The 21,337-nt window shown below is 47.5% G+C and overlaps 1 protein-coding gene across 1 annotated transcript in view; it reads right to left on the reverse strand.

The window, feature by feature from the left end:
- Positions 1–9,752: 9,752 nt before the first annotated feature.
- Positions 9,753–21,337, reverse strand: part of LOC119454603 (beta-hexosaminidase subunit alpha) — a 158,953-nt gene continuing 147,368 nt past the window's right edge. The window contains exons 11-12 of the mRNA XM_037716493.2: positions 10,695–10,799; positions 9,753–10,000 (exon numbers count right to left, since the gene is read on the reverse strand). Of these exons, the coding sequence (XP_037572421.2) occupies positions 9,937–10,000; positions 10,695–10,799 (169 nt within the window). The 3' untranslated portion in view covers positions 9,753–9,936. The remainder of the gene's footprint in view (positions 10,001–10,694; positions 10,800–21,337) is intronic.

The following is a 21,337-nucleotide window of genomic DNA, read 5'->3' on the forward strand; positions in this document are numbered from 1 at the left end:
GTAGACATTATCAACGGGATCAACCAGCCGTGAGCGGTGGATGATAAGACTAGTATAAAGAATAACGCATCGCCACAAAATATCGGCCATGGTGTGATCAGGCAAGGCGACGCTGCAAAAGATGTGCGATAACGTCTGTGTGCTCTTTGCTGGATTCGCCTGCCAGAACGTGTCTGTCTGCTTGGCTGGTGCTTGGTAAGAAGGCCTTCATTACGTCCTTTTTTCCCTTCATTACTTTGCAAATTGCTTATGTATTTGTCACTTCAGCCGTATATAAGGGAACATTTGTCGAATTGTGCTGTTCGGCGCAGAGAGCTTTTTGTGTTCTTCACTTCGCGCATAATGTTCGTGGATTGCTTCACATTATGTAAGAAACAGCAATTTGGAATGCTGCGCAGCACGTTTGCGAGAAAATCGTTTCTGGGCGCGAGAAAGTGAGTCGGCACACGCCGGTATACGTAGTCTGAATTTAATGCACGTGTGTTGCACTTGTGTGAAAGAATGCAGTTATGCTTAGGATCGTTATTCGTGGCGTGCGCAGATTGCTTGAAGCCTTTGTTACGAGCGCAATTAGAGAGAACTTGCGAATTGAGAAGAATGTTTGTAAGCTGTGGCTACGACGTATTCTGAATAAACACTCCTGCCTCAGTGGCGCATGCATGGCACCGAAGGTTGTTTTTTTTTTTTAGCAGTGACAATTGCACGTGACGCTTTTCGCGAAAGGGCGATCTGAAGTGCGTAGGTGAAAATTTGTGCGAAGGCGGGAGAGAAGACATAAGCAATACCTTTTTTTTTTCAGGTCATGCCGACCGTAGTCAAGTACTACGGAATTACTGCTGTGTTGCGAGGTGCAGTAACAACGGCAGGACAGGGAGAGAGCGTGGTTGGCTGACAACTGCAGTGAGCAGCCTTCATTCCTTGTTTCCTATGCAGCCCGAAACTACCACTTAATAAGAAAGGTTAGGCTTCAAAGGACGAGCGTTGTTTTCCTCTTTAATGCTAATGCCGTCTTCTGCAGTTTTACTGTTCTGTCGGGTTTTTCATAATATCGCCTGTTTATTCCTTTTGTGAAATTTATTCTCAACATGTGGCAGCTGTATTGGCATGTCTCTCATTGTGCAGTGCACCCATCATTTTGTGCTTGCGTTCATCGAACGTTGCGAAAAAAAAGTGTACATGTGCTTACTGAGAATGACTGAAAAATAAAGTTTCGTCTCTTCCAACACTTCTCATGTTTATTTAAAGTGCGTGCATAAACACACAGTGGCATCGTGTGCTTGCTGCTCTGGCGCTACAGCTTACACGAAGCTACTCGATGCATGCAACGCGTTAAAAAAATCAAAATATAGCCATAATATAGCTTCCGGGACGAGAACTCGCACGGAAGCAATCTTGGAGGCCGTGTACATTTTCTAATCGCCAGAAGATAGCCTTAGAGATTGGTTTTGCTGCGGTCCCAATCTCTGAGTCTGCGTAGATTCCACACACCCGCTAGGTGCGCTGCGAACCAAAATCGGCCGCAGGGGCCTATGGAAGTGTCCTCTCTTATCCTTGTATGCTACTCTATGACAGAGACTCCCAGCCGGACCATGCTAGACGTTCGCAGAATGCCTTCTACTCGCACTCAAGACAAATGCGTGGGTGCAAAGCCTGTTTTCAGTCCTTTAGAAGACGGAATTTTCGAATTACAAATTTCTGATTTGTTCTTCGGCGTTATCTTTCACGCGTTCTGCCGGCGCCAGCAACACACTCCCATGTTATCATTCTTGGCAATCGCCCATCGCATTTTCGACAGGCGTGAGTACCGAAAGGAGGTATATGTTGTTGCTGGGCCACAAAAAACGTCCCAAACTTGTCCATCTAAGATTCACTACACGCCAAACTAACTTTGTCACCACGCGTGCACGGCGTGGCACGGCCGAGCTGCTTATCGCTAACTGCGTCACAGCGCTCTGTGCAGCCAGCGTGCCTCAAAATCTAGTACCCCAAAAAGTAACGAAATTACTTTTCAGTAATGCCTGGCGTCAGAGAAAGCGGCACGAATTTCTTGCAAGATGCACTAGCCTACGCATCACGGCCGAGTTGGCTCTCGCTAACTGCGTTACAGCGCCCTGTGCGGCCAGTGTGCATCAGCAGAACCGAAATAAGTTACAATAATCCCCTAGGAAGCGTCGGAAACATGTCACAGCACGATTCATTAACTGAAATTAACTGCGCCAGGACGGCCGAGGTGTTTTTCGCTAACTGCGTCTTAAGTCTCGGCCCCGTGCCGTAAGCCTAATTGCGTCGTATACTGTGAAACAAAATTGTCACCTTGCCGTCGTCCAATAGTGCAGTGTTGTCTTGTCCCAGTGCAGAAGGAACGCAAGAATACGCCGGGAGCCCAAGAAACCAGGCTACATTAAAAAAAAAAAAAAAAAGGATGCAGACGGTTCGCCGAGCGCGAGCGCTCAAACGCGTACGCAGCCTCCCTCGCTCGCCTCGGGGGAGTGTGGCGGATGACGCATGCATCTGGCGCGTCATCGGCCTGTTGCTAGGTAAGGCAAGAAAATGGGTCGCAAAGTTTAAGTTCATTTATACGCAAAACGTTTTAGTTTTCGCGGCAAAGAATTTTAAAAATAAATCAATGTCTGTTAACCTAATTTCCCTTTCTTTTGTTTTCGATGCTCGCGGCAGCTAACGTTCGGCATCAATTAATATAGCGTGACGTATGGTGACGTCTTTTCTGTTGCCAGTTTTTGCGGAGTGTCCCCTCTTGTTGAATTCCTTTCTCTATGGGATTACGCTGCAAGTTTCGATGACTCATGTATACAATCCGATGCGTTTCGCCGCTGATGAGATTTCTACCATCGCCGACTGTGTTCGCCGCTATCGTTGTGCTTCGAGTGCAACATGCTTTTGTAAGATTTCGCTGTCCCTTATAAAACGTCAGTTTCGTCATTCACGGTTTTGCGACTGTTTTCTTCACCGTCACAACTACGTGATAATATTGTAGGTTTTTTCGCAGTCGGAAGATTTCGATGTCCCTTATTTTACCCAAAAGACACGTTTCAGTGAGAATAATGATGTCTACTGAACAGTAATCGGCCACAGAAGCTCGCTTTTTCAGGATACTTCTGATATTCACGAATAGAATTGATATGTTGTGGGCATTAGAGTGCGATATTAGCTAGGATGAGCTGGCAAGTGGCCAGTTTACTGATGTGCTAGCTGGAACATTTGTTGCAGAAGCAGGCCTGGACTCATTAGGACTCCCGACTTCTCGCTGACTGCCACTCCCCATCGCCTCGACTCTACTTGAACCGGCATCCTACTAGGTCTGAGCAGGTAATCTAATCGGCTCAGTACTAAACGCAAAAGCTGCTTCATTAACAAGAATGTGAGCGGTGCTTCATTAACGTTTCAGACAGGAACAGCACTAAGAATTCAGCATTGACCTTTACCACCCCCTCCTAGCCGTTGAAGAAGGCAACTGATGGATCGTCACTGCTGTGGACCACTTAACGCGGTGCGCGGAAACTGCCTCCGTCCTCTGAGGGACTGCTTTGGAAGTGGCTGTCTTCTAACAAGCTACTAACGTCATGATGGAACTCACGTCCTTTTGAGCGAACGCGACAAGGCATTTCTCTCGAGCACACTTGAAGTGCAATGCCGTGCACACGACAACCTCCGGCTACCACACCCAAACCAATGGCCTGACAAAACAGTTTCATCGCCCGCTAAGTCATATGCTCTCCATATACGTAGTATATCCAGCCTGACCATTCAACTGGTATCTCATTATCCTCTGTGTCACATTGGCCTAGAACACCTCTGTTCAAGGCACCACAAGCTACTCTCTCTTTTTCTTGGTATATGGCTGACGTCCAACTTCTGCCCTCGATGTTTCTTCCTTTTGTGGACCTCTCAACACTTCACCATTCATTTGCGACCAGGTTGTGTCCTGTCTTGCCCAATGTCGCCAACGTGCTCGCATAAACGCCGACGCGATCCGACAAGATCGTAAGAGTCGTTATGACGACCCTCACCACATCGTTTGCTGCCGCCTTGGCGGCGATGTACCGCTTTGTACCCCTGAGGGATTGCCTGGTTTATGTGAGAAGCTTCAATCTCGGTACATCGGCCCCAGAATGTCATAGAGCAGAATTTCCCGGTGAACTACCCCGTTACACCTGCTGATAGACCGACTGACCGACGCTGCCGCGGCACAGACATTGCGCATGTTTCTGCCTCAAGCCTTCCACGCTAGTTTAATTTGCAGCCAGCCTGGCTCCTTCTGTCCACGGGGGCAATGAGTGCGAGGATTTATATTACGGACATCATCTTCCGCATCTGTACATAACGATGACCATTACAACGTGTTCTTCAGCTCATGCTTTTGGAATAAAGCGTCGGCTCAACTCTTTCTTCTCAGTATGCTTAGATGCGTTGTTCATTTTCTCGGATAATATTAACAACTTGTTCGGTGCCGTTAGAAAAACTAGCGTTCACTCGCTCGGTCTATACGCTTCAGAGTATGTAAAAGCTGTGAACGCATATTATGCGTTGCATTTCACATACGGCTTTCTTTCCGCTATTCACTTCTCCGCTTATTTAGGGCGTTTGTTTCCGTCATCAACTTCTATGAGACTCAGGAACGTACCCATCGGCCACAAAATATTGCGGGGCACGCGAGCGCGTGGCGAAACGGTCATCCTCGCCTACTGGAGCCGCAGCCCTGGTGTCGAGACCGACGCTTGCGCGCATGCGTTTCCCTCCGTGATAGCAAGCGCGCATGTTTCTGCGCTTCTTCCTTGCGCGCCAGCGATATCCGAGTGACGCCGCGATTGGCGCTCTGGCGACTTCGATGGGCAAAACTATGTGAAGCGTGAACTGGCGCGCGCCACACCGGTCGCTTTTAGGGGCGAAGCTCCTTAGGGTGTGGGTAGTTCCCTCCTCTGTAGTAGTAGTAGTAGTATGTAGCCACCTGTAGTTTTATGAAGTGTTCACTAGATGGCGTTCCGGTTCCGGTTCCACATTGCGCGCGCTCGGTGCGAACGCAGGCAAAACGCCGACGGCGTCGACAACAGTTCGGCACGTTGCTGGTGCTGCTGCATGTCCAAGTTTATACAGCTGATAAAACTACCTTGAGTCTCTCGTTCCCGACGCGCGCTCTCTTTATCTCTCGTCCGTAGCTGTGGTTTACCCGAATGATCCCCCAGTGCTTCGGCCACTCATCATCATTCACTTCGTGGATATGCTGTGATTTTTGTCAAGTCACGAGCGTGGAATACATATCGCCGGTCGCGAACGCAACAAGTTCTTTCTTTTTTTTTCTGCACTGCGCCTTTTCGTGCCCAATGATCGTTCTTTATTTTACGAACGGGAAGTTCTCCCACAGAAGAGCGTGGCAGAAAAGGCGCTCTATAGAAAGAACCAGGCAAGATGAAAATGAACCTTTTATTTCCGTTATATCAACTAAGTTTTGCCCATCAAAGCTGCCACAGCACCATTCGCAAGAGGGGCCCCTCGCGACTGCCCTCGTAAAGTCCCTATATAAGAAAAGTACCGCCATCCTTTGATCAACGCCGCTTCTCTCTCTCCTTTATCTCCGATTTGACGATGATAGCGCGCGCTTTCACTTCTCTCTCTCTATATATATATTTTTTCCCCGCCTCAGAGCCATGTTGAAAGTCCTCTGCGCAGCCGCAGTCGCCGGCGGCGGCGGCGGTGCGCGCCCGGCCTGAAAGCTTCAACGTGGACTTTCTAGGTGCGCCACCGTCGACTTGCTTTCGCAAGCAAAAAGTAATGAAAAAAAGAAGCGCTTTAGGGTGAGGAGACGGCGGAGGAAAGAGTAGATGGCGGTAATTTTCTTATTAGGGACTTTATGCGCTCGGATATCGCCGGCGCGCAAGGAATAAGTGCAGAAACATGCACGCTTGCAGTCACGGAGGGACGGGCGTGCGCGCAAGCGTCGGTCTCGACACCAGGGGCGCGGGCCTAGTAGGCGAGGAGGACCATTTCGCCACGCGCTCGCGTGCCCCGAAATATTTTGTGGCCAAGTGTACGTGGCACGCATATCCAGCGCCGACCAAAGGGAGACCTGAGCTTGAAAGCGCTGACCCTTGCAATGACTGCAATACTTCCTGAAAGGGTTAGAGATGCGTTGCTTGGAAATCTGCCTTTTAACAAGCTTAAATTGAGCGCTATAAAATATATCATTGTTTGCTTACTCTCAGGTTTATTGAAGCAACAAACGCGCTTGCGTAACATTTCATACGTAAAAAAACACAAATATATTTGCGGCTTTGACATTCTTTGGTCTACACGAGAGGTTTCACACACCTTCGAAACATTTATATTTCATGGGTGGCATTATTGTAACAAAAAAGAACAGGTCGATTTAAATATACAAGAAAATGATCTACGAATCAAAACCCTTGGCAGCACATAAAAAACGTAATTGGCAGAAATATATTCATCTGTAGAAGCAACGAAGCCACATGATTTTTCATTTCTTTTGTAGGAATAATTACGTGTCTTTGCAAAACGCGTAAATAAAAAATTATTACGTGGTAGCTCATTTATTCCCTTTTTTCGCGTTCCCTACGTTTCCGTGTACAACAGCCGCTACAAGCGCAATAGCTGAATTGCATGGAACGTATATACTTTCGAATGCTTGCTCACCTGAGCGCAGATTTTGTTGATTAATAGCACCAAATAAACGCATAACCACGAGATCTCAAATTTATTTCTAATTAATATTCTTCTTCTTTCTGGAGTTTTACGTGCCAAAACCAGTTCTGACTATGAGGCACGTCGTAGTGGAGGGTTCCGGATTAATTTTGACCACCTCGGTTTCTTTAACGTGTACTACAAAGCGAGCACACGGGCGTTTTTGCATTTCGCCGAGATTCAGTACCGCGACTTCGTGCTCAGCAGCGCAATGCTTTAGCTTACTGAGCCACCACAGGCGGGTAATATAATCGATATTGCATTTTGTATGAACTGTTCAATACCTCTGAGTGAATTTCATCAAATCGCAAATAACATGAAGTGGATGTGGCCTGGATGAAATTCGCAACATGGCATGTACGAATTCACTGCAATAAATAAATGTTGAATGAGCGTTGGAAGTGTTTTCATCGATCTACATCTTTTTAACCCACCTGGACGCGTCATAAAAGTGACGGTTTCAGTTATGTCTAAATGCCGCACACGCGGTGCTGTATAGAAGTTCGGGAAAGCGCAGCCGCCGACGGTGCAAGTATACATTGCAAAAGGGTGAAGTCAGCACCCTCTAAGAAAAACATAATCTTCGCAGCCCGACTTATTTAGCATAACCAACTAACTAGCGACACTTATGGGTTACATAATTCACACAAGGACACCAGGTGAGATTGCACAATTTTCAAGGGCACTTGCTCGTTCGCACTATATGAGAAATTATTTGCTATTAGAACCATTATTAGAACTTTTAAGATAAGAAATAAACTAAATGCTGAACTTAGACGCGCAAAGTCATCCTACTATCACGAAATTTTCGCCCACATTAATATGAGACATCCAGATGCTGCATGGAAAACGATTAACGAAGTTTTAGGTCGACGACGATACAATGCCTTGCCTGATAAAGTTTTTCAAGGTGGCCAAGAGTTATCTGGCAGATCACTAGCTGACTACTTCAATAAGCATTTTGTTAAATCGACGATATCAAACACAGTTTGTCCTGCAACAATAATTTTGAGCTCTATCTGTGCTGACAGTCTATTCCTGGTACCAACTGACAGTTCTGAAGTTTATAGCACATTCATGAACTTAAAGAACAGCAAAGCCTTAGATGCAGACAATCTTCAAACTAAGCCCGTTAAAAACGTTCTAGAATCTTTCGTACCTGTGGAGGTGCATATATTCAATTTGGTTCTTTCGTCGGGTGTTTTCCCTCAGGCTATGAAGAAAAGCAGAGTCTCAGTTCTTTACAATTAAGGATGGTGAGAAAAATCAGGTTACAAATTACAGACCTATAAGTATCATACCTATTTTTTCTAAGGGCCTTGAAAAAATAATTTTTGCTCGCGTAACTAAATTTTTCGACCAAAAAAATATATTCTCTGACGCTCTCTTTGGATTTAGGAAAGGTAGATCAACAGAAAATGCCCTATTGGTAATTAAAGAACATATATTAAAAACATTCAAAATAACTTTTACACATTAGGCCTTTTTGTAGATTTCAGTAAAGCGTTTGACTGCATCACTCATGACATTTTATTAAATAAATTATCTTCCTACAGAATTCGCGGTAACCATCTTGAGCTATTTAAATCTTACCTAAGTAACAGAAGCCAGTCAGTATGCATTGGCGGAGCACAATCTTCTTTCCTGCCAGTGTTGAGTGGGGTCCCGCAGGGCAGCGTATTGGGACCTTTGCTATTTAACGCCTTTATTAATGACATTGTCAACACCGATACAACAACACATTTCATTATATACGCGGATGACGTTACTGTGCTACTTTCTGGACCGAGCGCAGATGACTTGACAGTAAAATGTAATAACTTACTTCACCGGCTACTCTCTTGGTCTCTGTCTAATGGGCTACAAATTAATCCGCAAAAAACTAAAGCTGTGTTGTTCTGCGCAAAAAACAAACTTCTTAATTCAAACAACGCTATCATGCATGGCGGGCAAAAAATAGAACTAGTAGCTGAACACAAGATACTTGGTGTCACATTTTGCTCTAACCTTAGCTGGGACACTCACATTAATAATATTTGCAAGAAGCTTTCATCTGCAGCAGGACTGATATCACGCTATCGCGCGTTTCTTCCTGTTCGCATTAAGCTTCATATATACCATGCACTGTTCGAATTACATCTTACTAACTGCAATTTAGTATGGGCAACGACTACTACTACTACCAACATCACTAAGATTCTAACACTTCAAAAGAGGGTAGTTCGTTACATAGCTAATCTCCCCTACCTCTCGCATACAGAATGTGCTTTTCGCACATACAGTATTGTTCCTGTAACATGTATGTATGAATTACGCATTTTACGTTCCTTCCGCTTCTCATCTACTGCATTTCGGGAATTTCTAACAGGACTCGCATCACTACAATTTCACAATAAACGGGTTAACACTAGGAGTGATCCTACATGGTTCCTCCCAAGCTTCCGCACAAATTATAAATTGCAGATGTTGGAACACAACTTACCCTTTATATTAAATAAGTATACCGACAATAATCATTACACTTCAAGCGAAATAAGACATTTTATTGATGCGCATTTCCTCTGACTATTTGTTTTTGTTTTCTGTGTTTCAACTACTAGTATTCCTGGTGTAATCAAACGGTTATTTGTTATCCTTGTTTTGCTTTACTTATATTAGTGTGTAACTTTCACTGTTGTATAATGAGAGTACCTTGTAAAAATATATCGTTTCTTATCGCTTTTTTGTGCTTTTCCTTTCTTTTTTTTTAATCGATAGCTTTGTCATCATTGTCTGCTTTACTGACATATGCTCACTATTGTGTAATTACTATAGTACTTTGTAAATATTCAACTTTTTTGTTATCCTTTATAATATGTATGTGTTTTTTTACGTTCCTTTGTTAACAACGAAATGTGACATGTCGAAACTACTGCCACATCATGGTTGCTAGGGCCTCGTCAAGCTGTTTGAATCAGCTTTTTGCCCTAGCATCCATTTCCAATGTGCATTTTTGGTAAAAATAAAAATGATTTGATTTGATTTGATTTGATTTCCGCTATACTTACATGCCACATTGTACACAATCTTACTAGGTCCGATAGTCATTACTTAATCAAAAGTATCCGATCACTATGTTGACCAGGACATTTGCTTTTCTCCTAAACTAAAACGCATGAACTTTGCAATTTTTTGGTTGCACCCACAAACATCAACTCTAATGGCTTCCAGAAAGAGTTTCTTTCAGAAGGCGCTGTCACATTCACAATAGCCAGGTCCATTCTCGGGCTCGACTCTAAGGCCGCGTCTGCAAGGACAAAAGAAAAAAAGCGGTTTTATTGCTGTAGCAACTACGAGTGCAAAATATTTATGTTATATGTGAGAAACGACAAATATAGCTCTTATCGCCATAAAGCACACGGACCAATGAGGTTTTACAACGTAGTAAACAAAATTAAATTGCAGAAACCTGTCTTTAGCTGCATTTTTTAAACATTTCAGCCCTAAAAGGTTGCTCTGTTCTGTTGTCCCATGTACCGACATCCAATCATAAGACTTGCTTGAACTACTCCTGCAACTATTAGCGCCTACAAAACAACATATCACACTTCCATTAGAAAACAATTATGAGCCATATATATATATATATTTGGAAAGCGCTTGCTATGAGCCATTTTACCTGCCAAACGAAACAACAAAGCAAGGTGCTAGTCACTATTCGTAGCATTAAACAGTTTTCTTTTGTTGTGCCACACCATTTTGCGCTTCCTCATGCACGCGTACAGTATTTCATTCTCCACATCACCACCCTCACCAAGATATCGCCAGGCTTTCGCTCATGATCAACATCACTTGTCCTTGATTGAAAAAGATAATGTTTTATTCCTCAAAACTGTCGCCACTAGTTTGACACATCACCAGAATCAGGCCTGCTACGGCAATGAATGTATCAGTCAGTACTCTATTCAAACTCTTGCAGCAAAAAAAAAAAAAAACTTCACCTGAGCATTCTGCAGCGCTGTTCTTCAAACCTGGCAGCTGCTTCAGTGGCGTTGTTCACTGAGGCGGCACTCCAAAGTCGTTCAGCAGCTGCGCAAGCCCGCGGCCTACGATACAAAAAGCACAGTGTGGGCATCGCATTCCCACCTTTATGAACGCAAAATTTATCAATTTCTCTTCGGTGCATCCATACAAAAGATCTCAAAAGCACATTTACTACATGTGATATATTTCCTAGCGATCCGAAATTGCTCGAGTAACATGGTAATTACGCAAATACTGCATACAAACTTCGTAATGGGAACCTCTCTATTATACGATTCATCGTTGTATGCGTTAGGGCGTTAGGGCTCCAAATATGGCTACTGGAGCGCACATGTCACGGCAGAGAGAATTTACTGTTTCATGCAAGACTTTCTGATGGTAAACTCCAAATGAGCACATGTAAAGAATAATCAGACAGGATTGGAACGTCCGTTCCCCCACACCAATAGTTCCAGTAATTAGGCTGCATAGGCCCAACCTTAGGTTTGATCACTGCAGAAACAAGAACTTAAAGAGGTACGCTTCAAAGCATTCTTTCCAAAAGAACTCCGACCTCCCTTTACCTCAAACAAGCTTAACAAACGACAGTACATATTAGGTTCCGCCTATGAATGGCACATGGGAACACCAGGGTTTCACTGACGCCCTTTTCCTTCCAGAAAGATGAATACTGACCCAAACCCTGCATAACCGGGAAATTTGCTAAACCACTGACCACTCATAACCATTTACTCACAGGGTTAGTTCCAATACATAAACATAAATACTTCAGAATGTGGATGGGAAGACGGCGCCGCTGAAGCTCAATTAGTTAGAGCATCGAACGCGTAATGCAAACACGTGGATTCGTATCCCACCTGCGGACAGTTGTTTATTCATCCACTTTGATTGCTATTGATCATTTCTTTAATTCCATTATTAACTGCAGATAATTTCCCGTATGCTGTCCATCGTGTCATTTGTTTTCTGGCTTCTTATGATTGACTATATATATTGTCGCGGCAACGCGCGGAGTTTATAGAAGAAGACAAAGAGGTGGTGTGAAGCGCACGCTTGAACTGGGCGGTTCATCGTACCGGACTGGTCTTCCCCGTCGGCTGTTCCCTTCAAGCGCTTTCATGTACCATCACCTGTAAATAAACCCACACCTTCGTAACAATTTGGTGGAGACTCTGGGTACATCGCCCTGGACGACTACCCAGCTTTCCCGACTTTGCGATGAAGCAGACGCTCGGCTGGCTTGCAACCACAGCCCGCGGGCATGAAAGATTCGGCACAAAGCACCATAGGCGTTGAGCACCAAGACCGTCGCACAGGCCAGGTTGGCTACGGGACACGGGAGCGACATCCATGCATCTTTTCGGGGAAGCCCCATGAAGACGTGGAAGACTGGTTGAGGCACTACCAAAGAGTGAGTCGCCACAATCGCTGGAGTACTACGAAGCAGCTCGATAACTTGGTATTTTTTCTCGCCGGGACCGCCCTTCTCTGGTTTGATAACCATGAGAGCGTATTGACAACCTGGGACGATTTCGTCGACGAATTTAAGAAATGCTTTGGTGTCTCGATGTCTTAAAAGAAGAAAGCTGAGATTCCGCTTTCCCGCAGGGCTCAATTACCTGATGAGACATGCACAACTTACAGAGACTGTTTTAAAATTAGGAGGAATAGTTAGTGCGACAATGTCTGATGAGGATAAAGTTGGGCATCTCCTGAAAGGAATCGCAGAAGATGTTTATAATTTTCCGATAACGAAAGAAGACATCAGAACCCCTTCAGACCTAAGGTAGCACTGTCGGATGTTTGAACCCCTTAAAATGCAGAGAACTTTACCAAAAGTTGGGCGCTTAGACAATGTCACCACCGTTTCAAGTTTGACAGTCCCCTCTCATTATGACATCTCCTCGGTAGTACGGCAAGTAGTCAGAGAAGAGCTTGCTCTGTTTCGAGTTGCCGACCCAGCTCATGAGTGTCATCAATGCGTGATTGACCAGCGCCCTCATGCACAACAGGCATCTTTGTCTCGCCAGAGCTATCCGGAACCTCGTGTGACCTATACCGAGCGGTTTGAAAGCAGGAACATGGGCCCTGTCGGAAATCTGGGACGTCGGCCATTTCCACCCCAGAGATTTACTACTCGGGCTCCTTCTCCCGTCTACAACCGACCAGCCAGCCCTTTTTCAACAGGGACGACAAATCGCGACTCCCGCACTTGTTACCACTGTGGTCTGCCTGGACACATCGCTAGGTACTGCCCTCATTGCCAGCAGCGAGCTCCGCGATTTAATGCCTACACCCCTCCTACGTCCACAGTCGAGCCGTGGCCGTCCCCCAGTTCCTTTCAACGACGGCAACAGGAACGCGCGACACGAGTTGACTCCCCGATGTCCGACCGCATCCTTACCCCGCCATCGACACGACAATGGCGATCCCTGTCACCACGTCGTCGCTCTCGGTCACCGCCACCGCTGGGAAACTAGCTGGTGTGACCGATGGGGGCGAGGCCGCAGTACGATCAACTGCATGACCCCCTTGAGTAGTGATGTTAACGAACAAAGTGGTTGTTTATGTAGACTATGTAAGTACGGTAGCATTAGTCGATACCGGGGCTATAGTCTCTATAATGAGTCTTGCTTTAAAGATCGTCTTGGGCAAAAAGTATTGTTTGCTTGGGACCGGAACGCTACCTTTCGCGGTGTTGGTGGAGAACTGTTGCGCCCAATTGGTGTTTGTTGTGTATCAATCACCATAGGTAGTGAAAAGTTTAGGACTGAACTTACTGTGCTCGCACGTGCTACCCATGACTTTATCTTAGGTATTGATTTCTTGTGGGAATGTGGGACGACTTTGTATGGTGGTAGGGCGCCATTTCTTTTCGCAGCACCGTGCGTACTCTCGTGGCCGAATTCATTACTGATATCTTGGACGTTTTCTCGGTGTCGCAAGATGTCTGTGTGCTCCCATGGACCACAATGTTCGTACCCGTACACTCTTCCCATCCTCGCAAGGGACGCTGTTATGGTTTAGTCGAGCCCCATTTCAAGAACGCGCTCAAGAAAAATGTGATAGTGCCTCTTTGCCTCGTGCTCGCCGTCGACGGTTCTACCTACTTGTGGACAGTAAATGTCTCAACACAACCGATATCTCTGCCGGCAGGAGTTAAACTGGCAAGCTTTGACGAAGAAACTACGATGACTGTCCAAACCGTGGAACTGTCGCCGGCCGGAGAGAAATCCCATCCCGATTTCTGCCCAAATTATTCCCTTGACTTTGAGCACATGATCAACAAGTCTCTCCCTTTTGCTGAGCGGCGTCTCTTTCAAGAGGTGCTGGCAAGTTACGCTTCAGCGCAAGACCAAAAATCAAACACTACTCTGCCGCCGTCTCGTACGCAACGTCGAATCAATACCGGGCAAGCGTCACCAATTCGTCAGAAGCCTTACCACGTTTCGCCTTCTGACAGGAAAATCATCGCCGAGCAGGTTCAACAAAATGTTGCGGAAAGGAGTCATACAAGAAGCCTGTAGTCCGTGGTTAGCTCCGGCGATTCTCGTGAAAAGAAGGTTGACTCGTGGTGGTTTTGCATGGACTACCACCGTCTCAACGCCGTCACAAAAAAAGGCGTGTACCCATTGCCACGTATAGATGACGCCGTCGACTGTCTGCACTCCGGGTCCTATTTTTCTTCCGTTGACTGCCGGTCAGGATACTGGCAAATTCCTATTCCCCCCTCGGACAAGGAGAAGACAGCCTTCGTAACACCCGACGGCCTCTTTGAGTTCAACGTTATTCCTTTCAGCTTGTGCAACGCTCCGGCGACATTCGGGAGGTTTATGTATCCAGTGCTCCGCGGACTGAAACGGGAAATTTGTATGTGCTATCTAGATGACGTGATTACTTATGGCACAACGTTTCAAGAGCCTAATCACCGTTTATCGATCGTGCTTGACTACATACGGCGAGCTCGCCTTATTTTAAATTCCAAGAAATGTCACTTCGGTGTGCGTGAAGCTCTTGTACTAGGCTTTCTGGTCGACAACGAGGGAGTACGACCAGACTACCAAAAGATTGAGGCGGTTCGTAACTTTCAGCAACCAAAAACGGTGAAAGATCTCCGAAGTTTCTTGGGCCTTTGCTCATATTTCCGCCGATTTATCAAGAATTTCGCACAGCTTGCTTCACTTCTGACGTCCCTTCTTCACAAGGACAAACCATACTTGTGGACGGATTCTTGTGAGGCTGCACTACATCAACTGAAGTTTTCACTGACTTCCGGACTGCTCCTCATGCACTTCGATCCCGTTGCCTTCACTGAATTGCATACTGATGCTAGTGCTGGCGGTGTTGGTGCTGTGCTCGTTTGAATCTGCAACAGTCGGCAGCACGTCGTCGCTTATGCCAGTCGGACACTTACCAAAGCGAAGAACTACACCGTCACCGAGCTGGCCTGCCTAGCAGTTGTCCTCGCCATTCAGAAGTTCCGGTCGTATCTGCACGGCCACAAGTTTACCATAGTGAATGACCATCATTCAATGTGTTGGCTTGCTGGGCTCCGCGACCCGTCCACCCGATTGGCCCGTTGGGCATTCCCCTTCAAGAGTACAGCTTTTCAATTACCTACAAGAGCGGACGATGCCACACGGATGCCGACTGCCTCTCCCGCCTCCCGTCACCGTACACAAACGCTGAGGACGACGACTACGACGACTATTTACTTTATACTTCGTCCGACTTCTCCAACCTAAGTAGCTTCAAGAGCTAGCAACATTATAACCCTGCCTTAAAACATTTATTGGAATCTGCGCATGATTCACCAGGGCAGCCTTGTACTATTTCTAATGGTTCGCTGTACAACAAGAATTACTCAGCTGATGGCCCTCCATTGCTCTTACTAGTGCCAGAAAACTTGCGCCCTGCGGTTCTTCGTTCTATGCACGATGACATCACGTCCGGCCACCTTGACTTGACGCTGGAGGTTTTACTTGCCGACACATTGGAAAACAACGAAGCAGTACGTTGCCAGCAGTGCTGTTTGTCAACGCCACAAGCAGACGACGACTGGCCCTGCAGGTTATTTGCAACCTGTCATGCCACCGACGTCACCTTTTGAAAAGATTAGCATTGACTTGCTCGGACCACTCCCGAAGACATCTGCCACAGTAGCTGATGTCTCTTCCTTCCTGCTGCACCAGGTCATCTTAGGTCACGGGGCTCCACAGGTTGTCATCAGTGATCGTGCACGGCAATTTACTGCCGACGTTGTTGAAGGACTTCTGCGGCTTTGTGGTTCTTCTTATCGGCATTCCTCTCATTACCACCCGCAAACTAATGCTCTTACTGAGCGGACGAATCGCAGCCTTACCAAAATGCGGTCCATGTATGTCGACGCTGACCACAATAACTGGGACGCCGTCTTGTCGTTCTTTACGTACGCGTACAATGCTGCCAAGCATAAAGTTACTGGATATGTGCCGTTCCTTTTGCTTTAGGTACGCAATCCACGGAGCTTTCTGGTCACTCTCCTGCTTCTCAGCAGGAGAGTGACCAGAAAGTCTGAAGACTTGTCCATCGCTCAGACATTGTGTCGTGCAGAAGAAGCACTGTGACTCGCACGTCTGAGAACATTGTCCTCACGAGGCCACAGCAAGAGCCTCTACAATGCCCGGCATATTCCCGTGAGCTTTTCGCCCGGTGCCTATGTTTGCCTGTGTACATCAGTTCGCAAAAAGGACTCTACAGCAAGTTTCTCGCCACTTAATCCGGACCCTTCGTCATTCTCGCTCGTATAAGTGACTTAAGCTACGTTGTCACCCAAGTGACTGCAAAAAATCGGCGCTCGCGCATGACACAAGTTTATGTGGCTCGCCTCAAGGAGTATTATCACCGACCCATTTAACTCGATCGGCGAGCTTCGTCAGCCCCCGGGGAAAATATCACGGCAACGCGCGCAGGTTATAGCTAAAGAAAAAGAGGTGGTGTGAAGCGCGCGCTCTAACTGGGCGGTTCATCGTACCAGACTGTTCTTCGCCTTCGGCTGCTCCCTTCATGGACTTTCATCTATCATCACCTGTAAATAAACCCGCACCTTCATAACATATATATATATATATATATATATATATATATATATATATATATATATTGAAAGACGGAAGACGACCAGGACAGGCCCGTTTATTCCACCGGCACGGCCGAGGCTCAAACACGAAGAACAAGTGAAACAGGGATGATGATGGCTATATACAAATGAGAACGGTGAAGTACGTTAAATGTGCTTACACTAATTTCCCCCCCTCGTGGAAGCGGCCAACCTGGCCGCAATCTAAAGATCGGCTGAACGGGGAATAAACTGCTTCATGCGGGAGACGTGAACAATTTCTGCACTACGACGACGGCGGTCCTCGATGGAGTGAAGCGGAGTGACTAGATAGTTCACTGCGGAAGTTTGTTGTAGGACTGTGTAGGGCCCAATGTACCGGTGAAGGGATTTCTCGCAAAGTCCAGGGGTTCGAACCGGCGTCCATAGGAGGACTTGGTCTCCAGGATGGAAGGCGATGTCGCGGCGTTCACTGTCGCAGCGACGTTTTCTTTCTTCTTGGGGTAGCGGCGGTGTTGAGACGAGCAATTTCACGGCAATGCGCGAGTCGAGCTGCAAACTCTTCTGGGAGGGAGGTGTTAGGCGAAGCAGGAGAGAAAAAGAATTCGGTGTCGAAGACGGAGGAGGCAGATCGTCCATACACCAGGAAGGCTGTAACCGGTAGTTCGTTGTGTCGCAGTATTATACGCGAATGTAACACAAGGAATGATGTTGTCCCAGTTTGTGTGGTCAGGACGTAAGTACATAGAAATCATGTCAGAGAGCGTTCAGTGAGGCCGTTGGTTTGCGGGTGATATGTAGAAGTGGTTTTATGCTTCGTATTAGTCTGCCGCAAGACTTCCTCGAGGACGTGGGACATGAAGGCTTTGCCACGATCGGACAAAAGAACGCGAGGAGCGCCATGGCGCAAGACTATGGACTGCAGGAAAAAGTCAGCAACCTCAGAAGCAGCACCAGATCGAAGAGGCGCAGTCTTGGCGTATCTTGTTAAGTGGTCTACCGCTGTGATGATCCAGCGGTGACCGGAGGGCGTCAACGGCAAGGGACAGCATAAGTTAATTCCAACGCACTCGAAAGGTTCGGTCGGACATGGCAGAGGCTGAAGAAAACCGGCAGGCGGGGATGTGGAGCGTTTGCGGTGCTGACACAACGCACATGAGGCAACGTATTTGGCTACCATTGTGGACAATCCAGGCCAGAAGCAGCGGGTCTTGATGCAGTCGTAGGTCTTGTGGAAGCCTAATTGGCCGGCGGCAACGTCATCATGAAATGCTTCTAAAACTCGAAGACGAAGGCAGCGAGGTATGACTGGGACCCACTTGTTACCCGTAGGATGATAAATATAACGATGAAGCACCCCATCTTGAAGGCGAAATTGTTGAAGTTGGCGTCGCAAGCGGCTGTTGGGTGGTATAGTTAGACCGCGAAGGCGATCAATGAGAGTTCGACAGTAGGAGTCTGCGTGCTGAAGGGAAGCTAAATCGGAGCGTGAAGAAAGCTGAGCTTGATCCAGTGACATTAGCGTGAGCTGGTAGGCGGCAGGCGTAGCGTCAGAGCGACGTGGCAGAGACGGGGAGTGCGCACGATTGATAGAAGGCGAAAGCGGGCATCGAGACAGTGCGTCTGCATCGTGATGACATTTGACAGACAGGTACGTTATCGTGAAATCATATTCTTGTAAGCGCAGTATACAGCATCCCAGGCGTCCTGACATGTTCTTCATAGATGACAGCCAACACAGAGCATGATGGTCCATGACGATGGTGAAGTGGCGACCATAGAGATACGGGCGAAACTTCTGAATGGACCAAACAATAGCCAGGCATTTCTGCTCTGTGATCATGTAGTTCCGTTCAGATGGCGAGAGGGTCCGGCTAGCATACGCCCCAACCTGCTCTTTAGACGCGGGACCCCGTTGCAGGAGCACTGCTCCGATTCCTTGCGCACTTGCGTCAGTGTGGAGTATAGTGGGTGCCCTCTCATCAAAATGGCGAAGCACCGGTCCGGAAGTGAGATGTTTCTTAAGGGCTTGAAATGCCGACTCACAGTCTTCGGACCATGGGAAAGAGGCGCCGGTGACCAGGAGCTTATGTTGAGGAGCTGCTATTGTAGCAAAATTGCGTATAAAACGGCGAAAGTAAGACGCCAGGCCGAGAAAGCTGCGCAATGTTTTTTGATTTGATGGACAAGGGAATTGAAGCACAGCAGAAATCTTCTCAGGATCAGGTTGGACGCCGTCTTTTGAAACGACGTGACCCAGCAATTGATGCTTCTGCTTGCGAATGTGCACTTTTTAGTATTAATCTGGAGGCCAGCATCTGAAAGGCATTGGAGGACTTTGTCTAATCTCTGCAGGTGTTGGCTGAAGCTGGAAGAAAAAACAACGATGTCATCCAGATAACAGAGGCAGGTCTTCCACTTAAGGCCACGAAGAACAGTGTCGATCATACGCTCAAACGTGGCTGGAGCGTTGCACAGACCAAATGGCATTACATTAAATTCATAAAGTCCGTCCGGCGTGGCGAAAGCGGTTTTCTCTTTGTCAGCCTCGTTCATGGGAATTCGCCAACATCCCGATCGCAGATCAAGGCTGGAAAAATATTCCACTCCTCGTAGTGTATCTAAGGCGTCGTCAATTCGAGGCATGGGATACACATCCTTGCGTGTAATCTTGTTGAGCGCTCAATAATCAGCGCAAAAGCGAACGGAACCATCCTTTTTCTTCACCAGAACGACAGGAGACGCCCAGGAACTGGATGAAGGTCGTATAATATTTCGTGCTAGCATGTCATCAATTTGTTCTTCAATGACCTTCCGTTCCGACAGTGAAACACGATATGGGCGACGGCGTATAATTGCAGAACCGTCGGTTTCGATGCGGTGTGCAGCTACAGAAGTCTGTCCCCGTGTGGTGGCACAGCTATAAAAGCAGGATTTGTGCTTAGCCAAAAGGGCGAGTAACGCACCCGACTGGGCAGCGGTTAGGTCAGAACCAATTAGGGCTCGGAGAGAAGAAGAATCCAAACCTGAGGTTGGTACTGGTGACGAAGAAGGGGAAAGCGCTGCGACAGAGATCAGTGGCGGGTCGGTGAAGGTTGCCACGGTCATCCCTTTGGGCAACAATACAGGATCTGGGGTTGTGTTGCAGGCGTACAGGAGAGCTCGGCCACATGAAAACCGGACGAGACAAGGGGCGACGAGAATTCCTCGTGAAGTGCAGCGTGAAGAAGTGGTAACCAGCGCGTCTCCATCGGTTAGCTGGCCGGATGTGACAGCTACAATGTGTTCGTGACCAGGGTGCAGGACGTAGTCTGCAGCGACAGCCAAGTTCAAGATGGAGGGTGAGGACTCCAAAATAGGTGCATCCGTGGTTTCTGTGATATGGACGACTTTCTCCCTACATGATATAGCAGCGGAGGCAGAATGCAGGAAGTCCCAACCGAGAATAAGTTCATGGAGGCACGCGGGTAGCACAATCATCTCAATGTGGTGACGAATGCCGTCGATCAAAACACGAGCCGTACATTGTCCGTCGGGGTGAATGGGTACGTTATCAGCGCCACGTAAAACGGGTCCAAGATAAGGCGTTCTGACTTTACGGAGCCGTGAGCACAAATCGCTACGTAGAACGGAAACAGCGGCACCAGTATCAACGAGAGCTTGCACAGGAACACCTTCGAGAGTTACAGATAGCATATTGGCCGGGCGACAAGGAGGTATTTCCGAAGTTCGACAGGACGCAGTTTTCCCTCCAAAAACTGCAATCCTTTGTTTTCCGAGTGTTGGTCAGGAAGGCGGGAGATGGGGCGAAGCGGTGATGCAGAGCGGCGGTAGGGCGAAGGAGAACGTCGTCTAGCCGAACGGGAGCCCTGAGGCAGACGTGGAGACGCTGGAGGAGATGGAGAACGACGCTGCGTAAAAGCGGACGGGCCTGGGTAGTAAGCGTCGTGTCGTCGGTTCTCGTCTCGCTCGAAATCGGCATAGCCTCGGCTTACATCCAGCTGGCGGCGACGGCAGTAACGCGATATGTGGCCCCGTATACCGCAGTAAAAGCAGACCGGACGATGTGGACGCCACGGAGTATACGAAGGTGCAGCAGGTGCTCGGGCGCCCATAGAGGCCAAATGGCCGCAGGTGAGGTCAGGAGGCCCAGAAGGGACAGTGGCAGGTTGCACTGCAGCGACTTCCGCGTATGTGGGCATCGGGAACGCTGCTGGGGCAACAGCCGTTGTAGGTGTCGTCATGGCTGCCAACTCCTCCTTCACAAGGTTGCGCAATTCGAACGTTGGCGATGGGGCGGAAACAACAGTGGATCGCCGCTGTTGCTGCTCCTGAAGTTCTTCGCGAATAATAGAGCGGATAAGAGCAGGTAAATCAGAATGAAGTGGCATTGGAAGGTCGCTGTCACGGTGAAGACGGAGGGCCTGAAGCTCGTCCAAGCGCTGGCACGTCGATCTCGTGCCAGCGCTCTCGAACCGAGGTTCAAGCGATCTTGAACCAGCG

Source organism: Dermacentor silvarum, chromosome 5, assembly GCF_013339745.2.
Source record: "Dermacentor silvarum isolate Dsil-2018 chromosome 5, BIME_Dsil_1.4, whole genome shotgun sequence".
NCBI lineage: Eukaryota > Metazoa > Arthropoda > Arachnida > Ixodida > Ixodidae > Dermacentor > Dermacentor silvarum.